Here is an 18,542-nt window from a genome sequence, read left to right on the forward strand (position 1 = left end):
TGATGTTTAACATTTTCAGGCAGAGAAAGAAGAAAAGGAACACAGCCTAGTTGTGTGCTTGGCACTGTACATACAAATTTTTATCCCATGTCCTTTAAAAACACAACCAGGCTGTGCAAATTCTGTACTTAAAGGCCCGCTCTAATGATAGTTTGGATATTCTGCTACTCCTATGTAGTCATTCATGTAACAGCAAGAGATTCAAATTCTCAATAGGGATGGCACTGCTTAGGAAAACTCATGGAGAAGCATGTGATCAGCTGATAGATTTGTAAGGTTTTTATTTGCTGTCATGACTTCCTGATTTAACGCGTGATCATGACCAGCAAATCAGAGCCTTACAAGTCTATCAGCTGATCAAACAGATCACCTCCTTCTCCAGGAGTTCTAAGCATTGCCATCCCTAATCCTCAGTACACTTTGTGGCAGATATTTTTATCATTTAAAGGACCACTACAGCAAAAAAAAATAAAAAAACGAGCAGTTAAAATCTGCCAGGACTGCTAAGTTTTGGACTAGTCCATCTCATGGGGCAATCTCAGGGTTTTCAGGAAATTCTATTGAAAACAAAGAAAAACCTGAGAATGCCCCCATGTGCAAAGGGACTCGCTCAAAACCTGTCTGTTCTGTCAGATTTTAACTGCTTACTTTTTTCTCTATAGTGGTCCTTTAAATAGGGTTCAGAAACACATACTTACCTAAGAGGGATGCCTCTGGATCCTATAGAGCTTCCCACGCTGTCCTGCCCTCCAGCTGATCGGGGCCATGCTATAGCTGTGCTTGTGCTTTAAGGGTAGTGTGGCCTTGATCACGTTACTGACAAGCTCTTGTCTAATCTTTAGAGGGTCCGTAATGGAGGACCAGAAGATGCAGTGGGAAGCCTCTATAGCAGAGTTCCCCAACCCTGTCCTCAAGGCCCACCAACAGTACATGTTTTGCAGAAAACCACAAACATGCACAGGTTGGGTAATTAGTGTCTCAGCAGAGCTTGAACTTACCCGGGTCTTCTAATGGTCCCCCGCAGACGTCCTGTGCCCGCGCAGCCACTTACTGATCCTCCGGCCCCGCCTCCGGTTCACTTCTGGAATTTCCAACTTTGAAGTCGGAAAACCACCGTGCCTGCGCGGCCGTGTGCTCGCTCCCGCTGATGTCACCAGGTGCTTACTGCACAGGCGCACACCGTACTGGGCCTGCGCAATAGGCAGGCAGGAGGCAGGGACCGGAGCATCGGTGAGTGGCTGCACGGGCACAGGACGTCTGCGGGGGACCATTAGAAGCCCCAGGTAAGTTCAACTCTTTTTCCCCCCACAGCACTCCTTTAACTACCTCTGTGAATTTCTACAAAACATGCACTGTTGGTGGGCCTTGAGGACAGGGTTGGGGAACACTGCTCTACAGAATCCAGAGGCCACCCATTTCATCATGAAATCTATTAAAAATCCACAGTACGCAGCTTCCTACAATCTGATGTAATACATCAGTGTATCTTTGGACTGAAATATCCCTTAAAGGAATCATCAGCCAAAATAAGCTTCCCCCGATCTACTTACCTGGGGCTTCCTCCAGCCCCTTGCCGCTGATACGTCCAGCACTGCATCACCGCGGTGCTGGAAGTATGGGGTCTCACTGGCAGGGACCCCAGCTGCCGGCCCGGGGCCCCGCCAGTGCAGATGCTGGCGTGCATCTACTGGAGCAGTACACGCCACACCATGTACAAGTGACTGTGGCGTTCGTGCAGGCACAGTAGAGGACGACTTCAAAGATGGCCTCTGCATTGACAGGGATCCCGGTCGGCGGCTAGGAGCGGAGCTGCGGTGCTGGGCGTATCAGCGGCAATGGGCTGGAGGAAGCCCCAGTTAAGTAGATCGGGGGGTAGCATATTTTGGTTGAGGATTCCCAATCCTGTCCTCAAGTACCATCAACAGTGCATGTTTTATGGAGAATCCACAAAGGTAGTTAATCACCTCTGCAGAGACACTAAATACCTCACCTGTGAAAGTTTGTGGTTTTCTGAAAAACATGCACTGTTGATGGTACTTGAGGACAAGGTTGGGAAGCCCTGCTTTAAGTAGTTCTCAGGAAGTAGGTGTGGATAGTTACAAAGACCTTAACTTTACCATCAGGAAATGACAGGTGGAACAAGCAGTACACAAAGACTTTCTCAAATTGAGAAGTACAGTTCCAAAGGTAATTCCTATAACTTACACTAATCAACAAGGTGCTTTGAGAATTTGCCTTGTTCATGTTTGGGTTAGCCAGGCTAGCCCAACTACTACACGTCAGGTTTGTGGCGAGCACTTACCGAATTTGTAGGGCAATTCTTAATGTGATGACCAGGCTTTAAACATCGATAACAAGTATAGTTTGGTGGTGGGGGTCCAAGAGGCTTCTTCATGTAGCTGCGGCAAAGTTGGAGAAGGAAAGGATTATTTTATACAGAAGAACTGCATTTGTTAGAGGGAGGTTTAAGAACTCCTGGTCACGCCACTTACTTGCTGGGATCGTACTCATGGCCAGACTGTGACATCATTGCTTTGATTTTATCTTCTTCAGAAGCATTGGCTTCAGCCAGATTGGCAGTCTGTTTAACAGGCAATTGGTTAAGGAGGGGAAGAAAAATTAGTAGCAGAAAGGAGGATGTCAAAGGCTCATACACAGCTTGGCACTCGCACACACATTTCTCTTGTAGGCCACCAATCCCTGTGTCCTGGAGGATGGAGGGTAGGTTAGAGTATGGTGGGTTCATCACTACGGACAACAGCTACATGACAAGACTTCTATAATGCTGAGAACTCCGTATCAGAGGTCCAGATTTACATAAGGCCATGTTTATACCTGATTTACAAAAGGATTGCAAAAATAAACATGCGTAGCAATGGGCCATAAGTGAGGGCCGACCGGAAAAGGTTACATGCAAAGGTTTAGTAGCAAATCATAATCCAGCAGCATCACATAAATGTAATAAAAAAAAAAAATATATATATATTTTCCCTATTTAAAAAAAAAATGTAGATGTGAATCTGCAGCCTCTGAAGCCACCCTGCTTAAAAGCTCCAAAAAACTCCAAACAAGTGCTGCTAAGCAATTGTTTCCCCACTAAATGAACCAGCAGCCATCCATCAAGAACCCAGTGTCACTGCATACTACCTGTAATCAACATTGTATGCCCACCTGTGCCACGCCCATTTCTGTACACTGGTACTTACAGTTCACATCACCCAGCAGGCAGCGACCACATTTTCAGCCTTTTGTATGGCTAAAGGTGCCCATAAACTGTACAATTTTTCCTTCAGATTCAATCTTTCAATGAGATTTCAACTATTCAGAAGGCAATTATCAATTGTTCCCATTAATGAAACTATTTAAGAAGGTTTTACATTCCGATTCGATCGATTCAATCATAAAATCCAACGTTTGGATCTATTTTTTTTTTCCAATCAACCAAAGAATAGTTTTACATCGATTTGCGCCCCACACGGCGCAGTTTTCTATACAATTCAATCATAAAAAGTTTGTTGACAGATCAAATCTGAAGGAACAATGGTATCGTTAATGGGCACCTTTAGAATGTGCAATACTGCTTGGATAAAATGAAGAAAACACCGCTTTTTTCAATTTGTCAAATTCTGCTACTAAATCTGCATAATTGGAAGATATATTGACTATAAATGTCATTTTCTATTGGTTTAGAGCACCACCTGCAGTTTTGATAGTTAAAGGAGTCAGGTCTTGGTTTGCTGCCATGTTGTTCAAGACAACATGCAGTAACTGCACAAAGAACAGAGCTTAAGGTGACCATACACTTAACGATTTTTCCCATCAATATACGGCCTATTCAGTCAAGATGATCAAATCTGCTAGAAATCAATGCAGCTGGTGGTGCAATCAATTTTCAGCCGAAATCGAATGCTTCAAACAGAAGATACTGATCAGCAGCGGGTCGAAAGTGGTGGCAGATTGACTGCCCATAGCGTTGCACTGCATCAAACAGTGCAAAATAGATTTCATACTGAAATTTATAAAAAAATCTGTTCCTAGTGTGTGTGACACAGATCGGATACAAATAGATCCCTGTTAGATTTGATCTGACAGGGATCTATCTGATGGTCAAATTGGTGGCCTAAGTGTATGGCCACCTTTAGTTATCAATCACTGAGCCTAAAAAAAACCCCAAAAAACCTAGCTTTTGTAATGTAAAGTTCACTATACACACCATCATATAGGCTTTATATCAGATCAGGCAAATGATCAAATACCTGACTGTGGCTCATTACTGCAGTGCACCACTCTGTATCCCATAAGATGAGACATCGATCTGACTGGTGTCACTTAGCTATGCACAACTCCAACTATTAGATTTGATGTTTTTAGTGAATCTAATGTCTCATCTATTAGAAACATCTAGTAGTGTATTGTGGAGATTTCACTATAGCAGGAGTATGATGAGCAGAATCTCCTGTGTGTCAATACACTTGTAGATGTGCGGTAGACTATTTTCAACAAATTTTCAGCACAAATCTTCTGTAATAATTGTGCTAGCAACTTATTAAAATGTCAGTATATGTCCACCTCAATCTACCAAACCTGTAAGTGGAGCACAAAAAATAGAACCCTTTATGTGTAATTCATATGCTCAAAATTTTTTTTTTTTATAAGTGCTAAACAGAATACGAAACAAATCTGTACATTTCCCTCTGACACCAATTTCACAGAAGTCTTCTGCCGTGTAACCCCAACCGGAAAACAAGCACTCAGAACAGTCATGTATAAGCCTAATTTTTTTTAGCACGAAGTGTGCTGAAAAGATAGACTATGAATGCATTTTGCAGGAAGAGATCTTTTGCAGATACTGATCTTTTGAATGTGTACGGGCATCTTTGTGTGCAGCATCTTGCAAAGATTTTATCTGATAGGGAGTGCAGCTCCATAGAATAGACTCTGTAGAGTATGGCTCAAAGTATGGCTCTCATACTACATGGAATGGGGTAAAATTGCTCTGTGATCTTGCCTTTTCCAAAGACCTATCTCAAGTGTGTATGTAGCATTACCCTCCCTGCTTATATGCGAATCAGTGGAACAGAACGGATGGTGGAGTAGGTTTTGTTACCAGCAGAGGAGCGCAAGGATCTATTGATCCTGCTCTTGCCAGATGGCTCCCTGCTCTGTTCATGCCCCCCCCCCCCCCATTCCCTGCAAAATGGTGTACAAAGTGCGTGGCTCAAGATTACCTGTGTCCCCTGGCTTGTGGAACGGAGTGTGCCAGTAATCTGCCAGCAGTGCAATGATCGGGGATTCTTCCTGTGTGGCAATCGCTGTGTCTCATATCTATGATTCCATCTAGTGGCGTCTTGAGACACAGCTGCATCATCCTTGGGGCACATCTGGCTTTGGGGGAATAGGCTGACTTATACTGGTGGCACATCTAGCTACTGGGGAGGGGTCTATACTGGGGATGAGGCTTGTACGTGAGTCAATCACTTTTTCCTGGTTTCTGAGAGAAAAGTAGGGAACCTCAGGTAATAAACGGGTCGGCTTATGTGCGAGTATATAAGGTACTGGTGCGGTTTTGCTTTGTTGTCACAGTTGGAGGATTACAAAGACTGGCGTGCTTCTTGAATGTTTATAATGGGACAGTTTTAGGTATGTAGAAAAATCAAAGTCACTGCAGACAAAAACACTTAAGGCTGGTACACACCTTCAATTTTGATTGCCCTATTTTATCACCTCCATGTAGTATGAGGGTCAACAGATTTTGCAAACTATGAACAGATTGTTCATAGTTCAGACAAGTAAATTGTCATACTACAAGGATGTGGTCAAATTGGTCAGTGATAGGCCAATCAAAATGGAAAGTGGGTACTAGTGGATTTTGGGTCCCTCTTACTTCAGCGAGATTGTGGACCTACTGGACACACTCAATAAAGTCCACACATAGAACATTAGTAGCAAAGAAAAGAGTCTCATTGTTTTGCAGTACAGGAAGAGTTAAACTTCATTAGTTATCTATGCAAGAGAGCTTCTCTGAGCTATTGGATGCAACTTGGGTCAAATACGGTCCTGTTTTTTGGAGCACTTCACTAAAAAACAGTGAGACAGATTGAGATAAGGTTTTACTGCAGGAAAGTTCAAAAGGTCATTCACTCTGCTCTGTTTTATAATTTAAAATACAGAGTGGTTTGCAAACTGCAAATATGACAGAATGATGCAATGTCACATAAAAAAAAAAACTATGTAAATGAAAATAAGACTTTTCTTTGCTACTAATGTTCTATTAATTATCCGTACTACACATACATTATATCATAATTTTTTTCCCTTCAGGTTTGCTTTAAGCTTACAGCACAACTGCTCATACTGCACATTAAAGAGGAATGTGTATAGAAATATTAGCAGTTACCAGTGTGTTCCCTCCATTCTATGCAGGAGAAACACATACTACAGATGGGCAATAAGATGCCAATCATTCCAGGTTGCATAACAATTTATGCAAATTGCAAGCAGCTTGGTGCTGGGCCAATCAAAATAGACGAGAAATTTAACCACTTTATCCACAAGTCAGTAGATATACGTCTTGTAGCAGAAGCAGTGCTGTGCAGGATTGGGCTTGCTGCTGTGCACAGTACTGGCACTATCTGATGCAGCACTACAGTAATTGGTGAATGGGAATATATGTTTCCTGAGCTAATGAGATTGATTTTTACTATTAAAAATTTTATTTTCACTGTCTGCAGCATGATTTCAGAATCAAATATCTTCACCATAAATTGTGACCGGAACATAATCAAGTTTTGTGATAAGCAGTAAGAATAGCCAAACAAAATTTGTGTTTTTTATCTACAGTAGCACTTTTTATGTTTAAACTGGAATTGGTAAAACTGAGAAATAAATGTTTTCTATTTTTTACTTTGTTTTCCCATTAAAATTCATAGAAAACCAAATTGTTAGAGGGAAAAAAATGGCATAGAATGAAAGCCTAGTTTGTCTTGAAAAAAACTATATATTTCATTTGTTTTAAAAAGGTGGAGAGGCGCTTAGGTGATATGGGAGTACAGATGGGGATAGTGTGGTTCTTTTCACCCGCTGCTGTTCACTGGCCAGGGGTTCCCAACCACCTCTGGTTGTGTTATAAATGGAGTCTATGTAGGTATGAACAGCGCTGAGAGTAGTAGTTGGATAATATAAGCTTTAATGGATTGTTATGGTCTGTATATATTCAGGATAGATTTCAAAGCACAAGGTCAAATGTTAAAAATACAAAATTTGAAATCTGTAAAAAGTCTCACAGCATATAGCTAGAGTGCATATATTGCATACACGTACCCTGTATGTGTTTAGGATTAATATTCAATCAAAAAAATCCCTATTCAAAGGTACAAAAAATATATAAAATCGCATAGCATGTAATTCAAATCCATATATTGCATACAGTTGTGTTATAAATGGAGTCTAGATAGGTATGAACAACTCTGAGAGTAGTAGTTGGATAATATAAGCTTTAATAGATTGTTATGGCTTGTGTATATTCAGAATAGATTTCAAGGCACAAGGTCAAATGCTAAAAATACAGAATTTAAAATCTATAAAAAGTTGCACCGCATATAGCTAGAGTGCGTATAATGCATACACATACCCTGCGTATGTTTAGGATTAATATTCAATCAAAAAAAGATCACTATTCAAAAGTTCAAAATATTTAAAATCGCATAGTACGTAATTCAAATGCATATATTGCATACAGCTAACTGGGTTGTTATAAAAGTTGTAAAAGTTCACACCGCATTGGGAGTATTCACCATAAATTCTGTGACAAAGAATGCAATATTCAGTCTACATTCAACAATCAACCCCCATTCACTCCTGAGCCACCCGATGCTGTTTATGCACAAAAATGTGCTAAGAAAAAAAAAATAATAAAAAAAAAAATTGGTCAGATAATTCTAGGACCAAAATGTCCGAAAGCAGGGGGGGGGGGGGAGGGGGGGGAATGATAAATGATGGATGTTCTAGCAGTAGAGACTGAGCTTAGAGTACTTCTCGTGGTTGCGCTTCAATTGCGCTTGCGGAATTCCGCCGGATGTAGATAATGGTGGATCACAAACTTGATGAACGGATCTTTTCCCCGATCAGCGTGAGTACCCCCGCTGATCGGGGAAAAGATCCGTTCATCAAGTTTGTGATCCACCATTATCTACATCCGGCGGAATTCCGCAAGCGCAATTGAAGCGCAACCACGAGAAGTACTCTAAGCTCAGTCTCTACTGCTAGAACATCCATCATTTATCATTCCCCCCCCCCTCCCCCCCCTGCTTTCGGACATTTTGGTCCTAGAATTATCTGACCAATTTTTTTTTTTTTTTTTTCTTAGCACATTTTTGTGCATAAACAGCATCGGGTGGCTCAGGAGTGAATGGGGGTTGATTGTTGAATGTAGACTGAATATTGCATTCTTTGTCACAGAATTTATGGTGAATACTCCCAATGCGGTGTGAACTTTTACAACTTTTATAACAACCCAGTTAGCTGTATGCAATATATGCATTTGAATTACGTACTATGCGATTTTAAATATTTTGAACTTTTGAATAGTGATCTTTTTTTGATTGAATATTAATCCTAAACATACGCAGGGTATGTGTATGCATTATACGCACTCTAGCTATATGCGGTGCAACTTTTTATAGATTTTAAATTCTGTATTTTTAGCATTTGACCTTGTGCCTTGAAATCTATTCTGAATATACACAAGCCATAACAATCTATTAAAGCTTATATTATCCAACTACTACTCTCAGAGTTGTTCATACCTATCTAGACTCCATTTATAACACAACTGTATGCAATATATGGATTTGAATTACATGCTATGCGATTTTATATATTTTTTGTACCTTTGAATAGGGATTTTTTTGATTGAATATTAATCCTAAACACATACAGGGTACGTGTATGCAATATATGCACTCTAGCTATATGCTGTGAGACTTTTTACAGATTTCAAATTTTGTATTTTTAACATTTGACCTTGTGCTTTGAAATCTATCCTGAATATATACAGACCATAACAATCCATTAAAGCTTCTATTATCCAACTACTACTCTCAGCGCTGTTCATACCTACATAGACTCCATATATTTCATTTGTGTCCTAAGTAGGGATAAAGTTATTTCTGATTAAATAAGGACATAGCTAAACTGTCAAAACTGCTCTGGTCAATAAGTGGGGAAAAAAGGTCTGGATGCGAAGTGGTTAAATCTGACTGTCGGAATTCCAAGCTGCATACAATTTGGAGTAAATTTGCTTTCGAGCCAGAATGATTAGCACCTCATTGACTCTCTCCCCATGGGACTTTCTTCCTGGCATTACTTAGCAATTGCACATTTGTAGCTTATAATTCAGAATAGAAGCCTAGCTATAACATTGGTGAAGACATTACATACATCTTGAAAAGGTTTTACACAAGGCAGATGCACTTTGGACCCACTGACACCCACTGAAGAAAGCAGGTGCAGTGAAAACACTGTTAAATGTACCAGGTGAAACATTTCGCAGGGTAAAAGCTCTACCTCAGCTCCAACTGCCTTTACACATTTTATACAATAGCTCCAAAGTGTATAGGAAAAAAATCACATTGCATAAGCAGATTCATGAAATTCACTTTGCTCTGTCACTTCCAGTTAGGTCCACTCAACAGGAGCATGGGAGAACTATAGGTCCTTACATCCTGCAGTTAGTAATGTGACCATGCACATAGGAGTCAGATAATAGCTGATCAATTGTGAATCATGGATGTCCTACCTGCACTGCCTAAGCTATAGGTATATCACGACACTGTACAAAAGTAAAAATGCAGCTGTGGCCACAAAAAACACGTCTGTGGCACCAGGCATAACGTTCTATTTAGCTCAACTTTCAAAGGGCATGGGCAAAAAAGATGATCAATGAGATGTAATTTTCCAAAATGATGCAAATGAGGTTGCAATTAAATATTGGAACTGGACTAATCAAAACCAAATGCAACCAGCAAAAGTCAGAACAATTTACAAATCACCGATTCCTCAAGTATCGTAAATGTGCCCACTAACTGTAGATTTTCCAGAATGATCAACCGTCCAATTGTTCCAACTGATCGGAAACAAGGGGAACATTTTAAGCAATCAAATCAGTTCAAAAGAATCGTTCAGAAATTCAGAAGGATCAAATGATCCTTGGTCAGCAAATGACACCATTAACTGTACCTGATCCAGTTAATCGTACGGTTGAATGTTCAGATTGTACCGTTAAAGGGCACCGTAAGCCAATTATAAAACGTGAAGTAACCACAACATCTAAGGTCTGTCTCTGGGATGACAAGTTGGGCATTACTATGGAGATGTGATAACTACCAATAGCCTAAACATCGGTGAAGTGGTCTGTTAAGATTGTTAGCGATCTGTTTAACCACCTACTAAAAGGGCACAGCACACCGCTTTCCAAACATTAGAAAAACCACCTACCTTTGGGATCATTCACACAAGGGTTTTGGTGCTGTTTTCCCAGCAGTTTTCCTGTCGAAAAACCATTGCTTTGCTTCTCTGAAAAGGAGTGCTATGGCAGTCTGTAAGAAAGTTAGGGACAATTCTCTGGCGCTTTTTTGCGTTTCTTTTGAGTCACATTTAAAAACCCGTCACAAGTATTGAGGTGCCGAATGCCTTTTAGACATGCTTGGTGTTCCATTAGGTGTCTGCTTTCACCAGTTACAGGAGTGAAAGGCAAAGACCATAACATTTCGAAAAACAGTTGCAAGGCCACCACTACTGTGAATGCCAGTCTGTGGTCACATCATGAAGCCATGTTTCAATGGAAGCTTCTAGCAGAGCTGCAGTTGAGAGATGGCCAAGAAATGGCAACCTCATCAACCAGCACTGCATCACAGCTTAGCCACCTGTCAGCTATCAGCAAGCATCCAGTCTTGAGCAAGGTACACACCGTAGACTTGCCTAATCAAAAATGTTAATTCATGATGGTTTTGGTTGATTGTGTTTTGAGGACCCCCAATGTCCATAATCCTGCCTTTCAGCAATGCCGAGCTGTAAGATACTGTTGCTTTTTCCCCACTGCAGATCATAGTAGGAAGCCTGCTGCCTCCCCTGCCCCCCACTCCCCCGGTGCTCAGCTGAGTTAAAGTGAACCTCCAGACTAAAAGTCTACTCAGCAGCACTAACAAGGCTTCATGTTTTCTTAAGGGCTGGTTCACACGGGTGTCTGCTGAGCTTTCGCTTGGCGCCGCGTTCAAACACCAGCGTTTAAACGCTAGCTTTTGAAGGCTTTTGGGAAGCGTTCAAGGCTAGCAGTTCTGGTCTCTGCTATTGTTTCCTGGCGTTTACCGCCTCTGAAAGCAACATGTTGCTTTCGAGACTAGACGCAACGCTGGGATCTACCTCCAGGCTTTTATGAAAGCCTGCAAAAGCCAGCTCTAAACGCTCCCATTCACTTGAATGGGGACGGCGGTAGATCCCAAAAAACGCCGCGTCTGAAACGCCACAAAAACGCCCATGTGAACCAGCCCTAACAGTTTCACAGCATCATAACTTTTTTTTGTACCAAAGCATCATTTTAGCTGCACAGAAGCTAAGCTCCGCCCCATCAAAGAAAACTGACCAGGCATTTTTCCCCTGATGCTGTGCAAAGCATGATGGGATTTCTGATTATGATGTTCTCATTGCTGAGCGTGCACAACTGGGAGGGGTGATCAGGACACAGGACAGTTGGAACTGTGTCTCATGCTCCCGGTCACCTCCTTTCAACCAAAAAGATGGCTGCCCTCAAAATCACAAACATTTTCCTGTTCCTTTAAAACAGGGTATGTAAGAGATTATATTGCCCATCTATTTTAATTAACATAACTAATGTAACTTAATGACAGTACGTTTATTTAGGCTGAAGTTCCTCTTTAAGCAGCATATGGCTGGCCACAAATTGATTAGACGTTTTATGGAAAGTAATGTGTATTTCCATACCTACCCACAATTGATAAACTGGTGATGATTAAAAGTGATCTCCCCATCTCCGCTTGGTAAAAAAAAAAAAAAAAAAGCATGCAAGCAAAGTCTTTCAGCCATATCTGTAGTGATTTTTTACGCAACATTGTAATTTACAATGCAAAACTTGTCACAGTTAAATGTGCAAGGACGATGACAACCTGACCTGAGAGCGTTCCACCTTAAACCTGATAGATCAAAATAAGGAAATTGGGTGCAGGCACAATATTTTTCGATCCTTGGCAAATGTGTAACGTCGGGTGCCATTTACAACTTCTGGGTCCCTTCGGGCCTACTACAAAAACCTGCCGGGATTCAGGTTCCCCCACAAATTATAACTGGTACCCTGCAATGCCCCTGAACAGTGGAGAGGCAGGAGGAAATTAGGAAAAGAAAAAGGTCAATTATGAAGGTCATTTCCCAAAAAAAAAAAAAACAGTACTGTAGACAAAATAATCCCTCAAAAGTTAATTTGTTTACATTTTTTAAAAGCAGGTATAAACATGGCCGGAAATGAAAACAGCATGCTGTGTTAATCCAGCCACAACTGCTTCAGTGATACACAGAAAGCCTCACGCTTGCTGCATTTGTCTTCCTATCGTTATGGTCTAATTTGGATTGGTGTTATCTAGAAAACTACTAAGTGTGGATGGGCTCTGCATTCACTCAGAAAACAAGCAAACTGTTCATTATTATTTTTTATTACACAAAAAGAAAAGTTACATCAATATTAATGTCATAGTCAAGAGGCATTTTTTCAAACTGTACACAAGGTAAAAAGCATTTGTAAAAGTAAACACATTTCAAATGCATGAATAAAACAAGAAGACATCGTATAAACTTTGGCATAGATGACCACAATAACAAAACAGTTGTTTTTCACAAGTATTTTAAACCACACATTTCACCATTATTGTGACAGTGTAGATCATTTGAGGAGAATCAGCAGAAACTAGAAAGCTGTGTCCTTTTCAAGACTGATCAGAAAACAAGGTCAACGTCCATGAGAGCCAAAGCTTAACCCAAACTATCTTCCTTTGTGTGTTAATCCTTTAAATAAAACATTGAAAAAGAGGGGGGGAAAAAACTAGTCTTCTGGGATAGAAAGCTCCATTTTGTCTCCATCTTGAGAAGTTTGATTTATTTATTTATTTATTTTACTAAGCTGAAGTTTCAAAACAAGGGTACATTTCTTCTTCCACAATTCAACGTGGGAAAAGTGTGCATCTTACAGTTCAGGAAGTGGATAGTTAAGAAATATTACATTAAAAAAAGTACGACCAAGCGTGAATGTTACGGAAAGACAAGTTGAACGACAATTTGTATACATATACCTTAGCAAGCTGGGCCAGAGAAATAGATGAAGCGTCATCAATCTGTTCATGGAAAATTAAATAAACACGTTCAAGTATTAAAAACCAACCAAAAAAAAAAAAAAGACGACATTTTCAAGATTTGACAAATATGTTAAACAGTTGTATGTCCTGTACCATCAGGTGCCTCAACGCTGAAACGCAAGATGAAGTAATCATGATTTACTTAAGAAGTAAAGTATTTTGGTGTTATAAAACAGAATGCTGAAAAACGCCTGGATCAGAACACCCCTGGACTGGAGTGAGTAGTGCATGGTGCAAGCCGCTGTGGTCCACCCGAAAGGTAATCAGCTGACAGATTTCAGAGCTCACACAATTCTGCTAACCATTTCAGATACCACTGGCCCTCTGCCTCCTACCATAGCAACAGAGTGCATCACTAGCTTCCAGCATCGGGTCCTGAACTGCTATGACAGACTTTGAAGGTGTATTTGCACCTAAGGCCCCGTTCACACTGCACGCGTTTCCAGCCGCGTTTTGGAAACGCGTGCAGGTGGCCGACACGCACGACATCAGACATTGCATAGAGTGCAATGTCTGATGTTCACACTGCATGCGTTCCGGACCTGTGCGGTCCGGGAACTCATGCTGCACGCATTTTTTGTAAAAACGCATGGCTGTCCCATTCACTTTTCAGTGATGGGATCAGCCACGCAACGCACACAAACGCGGATGGCGTGCGTTCGTACGCGTTGCGGTCCGCACGCATGGCCATCCGCGTTTGTGATGTGAACAGGGCCTTATTACTGTATTTGTAAAAGACTGTGAAAGGTGTTTAATCTTTTATCAGTGTTGTCCAACTTCATGGTCAGGGTGCGTGTCTAGCACCAGATTTTTGTCTGGAGGCGGCAAAGCATCAATGTCCTGGCTTTGGGGGTCTCTGGACCATTTTTTTAGGTAATACGAAATAGGCAAGGAGATGCTAAGAGTTCTGAGTTGTTGCAAATTTTATGCAGCCTGTCTCAAAGTCACCAGCTGCTATATTTGACTGCAAAAAATTATTAAAATTTGCATCTCAATGAGCAACAGACTAACTACTGCATACTGGTAAAATACCGCAAAACTAGCTACTTTGGCAATAACCTGACTTGGTCACCTACCCATCTATATGCCCCTTTCTAAGCCCCTCAACTCCTTATGCTTACCTTTTCTACTAAAGCTCTGTACATAAGCTTAACCACCATCACCGAAACACAAGCTATCCCCAACTGCTCACGATAGAATGGACAGCAGAGCACAGTTGAATTCAACGGCACGACTGTCCGCTTATCAGATCATTAGGAGAAGCGCAAAAAATGAGGACCCGGAAGTGTGAAATTAGCCACATGTACAGCTCTCAATAGACTGAAACAAAATCATACATGCATCTATGTTCTCCTTGGCTGATTATTGAATGGTTATACTGTAGGACGATTACACAAATTAACCAGCCCGATTAACACAAAGTTCCATAAATTTGTGCTTGCCTACAATGACAACGTTTATTACTTTGCCCAACTGTATGCAGACAGTCACAATTGCATGCATGTTCGGGCTCAGCTGAGCAGGCTGTACCTTTCTATAGACAGTGGAGGACTTCCAGAGGGGGAACGGGAAATAAACCAACTGTCCGAAAAAGTCTGACCATGCTTGTTGCTCGTATGACATGAGGGGTGTTGGGATAGACAGATTCACCTATCAAACGTTAAACGCCTGTACATACCTTATCCTCCTTGGCGGTAACCCTGAGTCAGGCTCTGGGTGGAAAAAAAAAATAAGCTAGGAGCGATAATCCAGAGCATGACTCTGGGTAGCTGCTGGGAGGTGTTTCATCTCCCTTCCCCCTGGATCCAGGCACTGGCAGCCATTCTTCCGGTCCTAGGAGGCTCTACATCTCTCGGATGAGATCAGTTTGTTGTCATGACAACAGCTAGCAATCTCACTATAGGGTTACAGCGCCACCCGGAGGATGAAGGGAGAATTGCAGCACTCGTTCCCTGGCAGGCAAGTAAGTGCTGGGACTGTCGCAGATCTCACTGCGGCATGATTTTTTTCCCTGGTTTTAGGGACTAAAAGCGTGTGAAAAATTGCACCACTTTTAGAACCTTAAAAGGATACTGTAGGGAGGGTGGGGTCGGGGAAAAATGAGCTGAACTTACCCGGGGCTTCTAATGGTCCCCCACAAACATCCTGTGTTGGCGCAGCCACTCACCGATGCTCCGGTCCCGCCTCCAGTTCACTTCTGGAATTTCTGACTTGATGCTCTTGACGACATCAGCGGGATCAAGGACACGGCAACGCAGGTGCAGTGGTTTTCAGACTTTAAAGTCTGAAATTCCAGAAGTGAACGGGAGGCGGGGCCGGAGCATCGGTGAGTGGATGCGCCAACACAGGATGTCTGCGGGGGACCGTTAGAAGCCCCGGGTAAGTTCAACTCATTTTCCCCTGCCCCCCCCCCCCCCCCTACAGTATCCCTTTAAATCCAGAAATAACCATACCATCAGGGTGGTTAAGCTACACAATAAGGTTAATTTGTCAAAAAGGATTATTTGGTGGTATTAACACATATATAGCGATTATATTTGAAGGGTAGAGAATGTGCTTGCTCATGAACTTTTCAGCTGATGATCCCTGGATGGAGAGCACAGATAAAAAAAACATCGCTAAAAGTCACTGTGGAGAAAAAAAAAGTCTTAACGTCACTGTCACAGGAAGCTTTTCGTTGTACAATATCACCCTCTATTCCTCAGAATCTTTCCCTTGCTTCAAATCATTCCAAATTGATGCAGGATTATGCAAACTTTGTATGCAAATATATGCAGCTTGCAAATGGACCAATGAAATTAAGCCAAGGTGGGATTTGATTTTCAAGCTGCATACATTTGCATAATCCTGGATAAATTTAGAACATTTTGCATCTTACTGACCTTTTTGGAAATTTGTGATGGTGCTCAAATAGGTGTGAAGCATTAGCAGCAAGTGTTAACATCCACTGATTGAGAGATATCTGTGCCATGATAAAATCTCAGGAGTACACAACTACCGCTCTAGGGTCTTCCAGTGGGCAAAAATCTGGTTAAGTTCTTTGTTTTACTACTTAAGCAAGTTGTATCTCCATATCCCCCATCCTCATGATGGAAAGCATTGGACTCCTTGCCACTGATGGAGAGTGCAAAAGGGAAAGCACTGATCTGACCACTTCAGTACACTGCAACACAGCACAGGTAGTAACATAGGTTGGTTCAGATATCCATGTAGACATAACAGAAGAATACATTTTAATAGGTTTCCAATGCACACTCCACAGAAGTCAGGTGATGCGGCGTGCCATTTGTCATGATGAATAGCAAATCTCTCTGCTGCTCAGAAAATCATGCATGGCTGCATTATAACCCTGCAGTGCACAGAACCCTAGTGGATGTGTAAAAGTTCTCAGGGAAACTATGCTTGGCCAGCCCTACTTAATGCTTGGAAAGGGGGATGTCACTGAAGGTACAATTTATGGATTTTTTAAAGAGTTGCAATACAAACACTCTTAAGATGGCAATACATCAGGCAACTTTTTATTATGATTAGATCAACTGGCACCGCCAAGAGCACGCCTGATTGAAGATGCGACCAATTTTGGGCCAAAATGCGTTGCATGCATCGCCTGACAATGGTGGAGAGCCAAAACCGGTCGGGAACTGAAGACTGGGCATTTGTCTACTACCAAGCAGTGTTTTTAGTGTATTGCATATACACGAGACGCATTTACACATCTAAATGGTCCCTGTCATAAGCGCCCTTGATGTGAGTGTGTGTACATTGGCCTCGATTCATAAAGCATTACCTCATGCGGTAATGCTGAAAACAGCAGACTTTACCGACCATTTAGCAAAATGTCAATTCATAAAGGCTGTTACCGCATGAAAAGCTGACATTACTGACCAGGGAGATAAATTACCGACTTGGCTGCAGTTACCGACAACACATGTCAGTAAATTGTCAGCAATTGTCAATTCATAAAGCCTTCAACAAGCGGTAAGCCTGGCGGTAGTTACCAACACCTCTAGTGAGGCGATAACAAGTTACCGACACCTCTGACAGCTCTGATAAATGCAAAAGTGCAGAGAGCTGAAGTCTGTTTGATTCATCAGTGGAGAGAGCCAGAGAGCCCTCTGTGTGAATCATTTGAGCAGGCAGGGAAAGACTGTGTGACTCATCTGTCTGAGTCATCAGTGGAAAGAGCCGTCTGTGTGAGTCATTTCTGCAGGGCAAAGAGAGAATCGAGACACTGCTCTGCTCTACTGCTCAATGGGCTGCGGTAATTTACTGCCCTCCAAGGGCAGCTGGGGAAATCTTTATGAATTAGCACACAGACCGGGAAAATACCGAGTGCGGTATTTTCCCGACAAGATTTTTTTATCGCACTGCTGTTTATGAATCGAGGCCATTGTGTTTATTCTTGGAATAAATTAGTTACTTTTTATGCAATTTGGTGACCACTGGTCTTCTAAGGTCCTTTTTCTACTAGCCTGTGATTTGATTCTGATCGCAAAGTACATTAAACTAATGGAAACTGCAACAGCAATTTCCATTAGTGCGATCCGATTTTGGTCAAAACGTAATAGTCTGAGTATAGTAGCTTAATTTGCGATTGCATTTCATAGTGGAAAAAAGCCCTTATTGTCTGGGTGGCGGTTATCTCGCTTGTTTTGAGAGCACCATTGGTGACTGCAGAAACCCAGTTTTGATATCAAGCGCTGAGGATTCTTAGAGTAATGCACAAGGTACATTTTACATTGGGGGACAGTGTCTGGGTCAGCAGCACAAAGCTGATTCCAGACAGATATAATTGGTCAGGAATTGGCCTGTGGTGTATAGGCAGCTGACAAATGTCTCTGATCAGTTTCAATCAGAGATCGGTCTTTTGGTCAATCCGCCCATACATCGTCTGATGTATGGGCAACTTTAGCCAGAGCAGTAGAGTGTAGATAGGCAAGATAAATGCGGATTTGACTTTACGATGGCATAGATATTTCTCCAGTTTCAAAACTAAAAAGACTAAAAAGACAATGCATGTTCACACCTGCTACTAATGGTCTAGTCTTGAGTCCCATCGTTTGTGTCTAAAGAAACAATCGGTACAATTCTAGGGAATAGAGCCTATTGTACTAGGCAAAAAGTGAC

At 41.7% G+C, this 18,542-nt stretch overlaps 1 protein-coding gene across 3 annotated transcripts in view; it reads right to left on the reverse strand.

Annotated features, from left to right (window-relative positions):
• RBBP6 (RB binding protein 6, ubiquitin ligase) overlaps nucleotides 1-18,542 on the reverse strand; it is a 108,549-nt gene that overhangs the window by 29,661 nt on the left and 60,346 nt on the right. For all 3 annotated transcript variants that reach the window (XM_068244264.1, XM_068244265.1, XM_068244263.1), the window contains exons 4-6: nucleotides 13,353-13,394; nucleotides 2,493-2,581; nucleotides 2,303-2,399 (exon numbers count right to left, since the gene is read on the reverse strand). In XM_068244264.1, coding sequence (XP_068100365.1) covers nucleotides 2,303-2,399; nucleotides 2,493-2,581; nucleotides 13,353-13,394 — 228 coding nt within the window. The remainder of the gene's footprint in view (nucleotides 1-2,302; nucleotides 2,400-2,492; nucleotides 2,582-13,352; nucleotides 13,395-18,542) is intronic.

The sequence above is a fragment of the Hyperolius riggenbachi genome, chromosome 7 (assembly GCF_040937935.1).
Source record: "Hyperolius riggenbachi isolate aHypRig1 chromosome 7, aHypRig1.pri, whole genome shotgun sequence".
NCBI classification, from domain to species: domain Eukaryota; kingdom Metazoa; phylum Chordata; class Amphibia; order Anura; family Hyperoliidae; genus Hyperolius; species Hyperolius riggenbachi.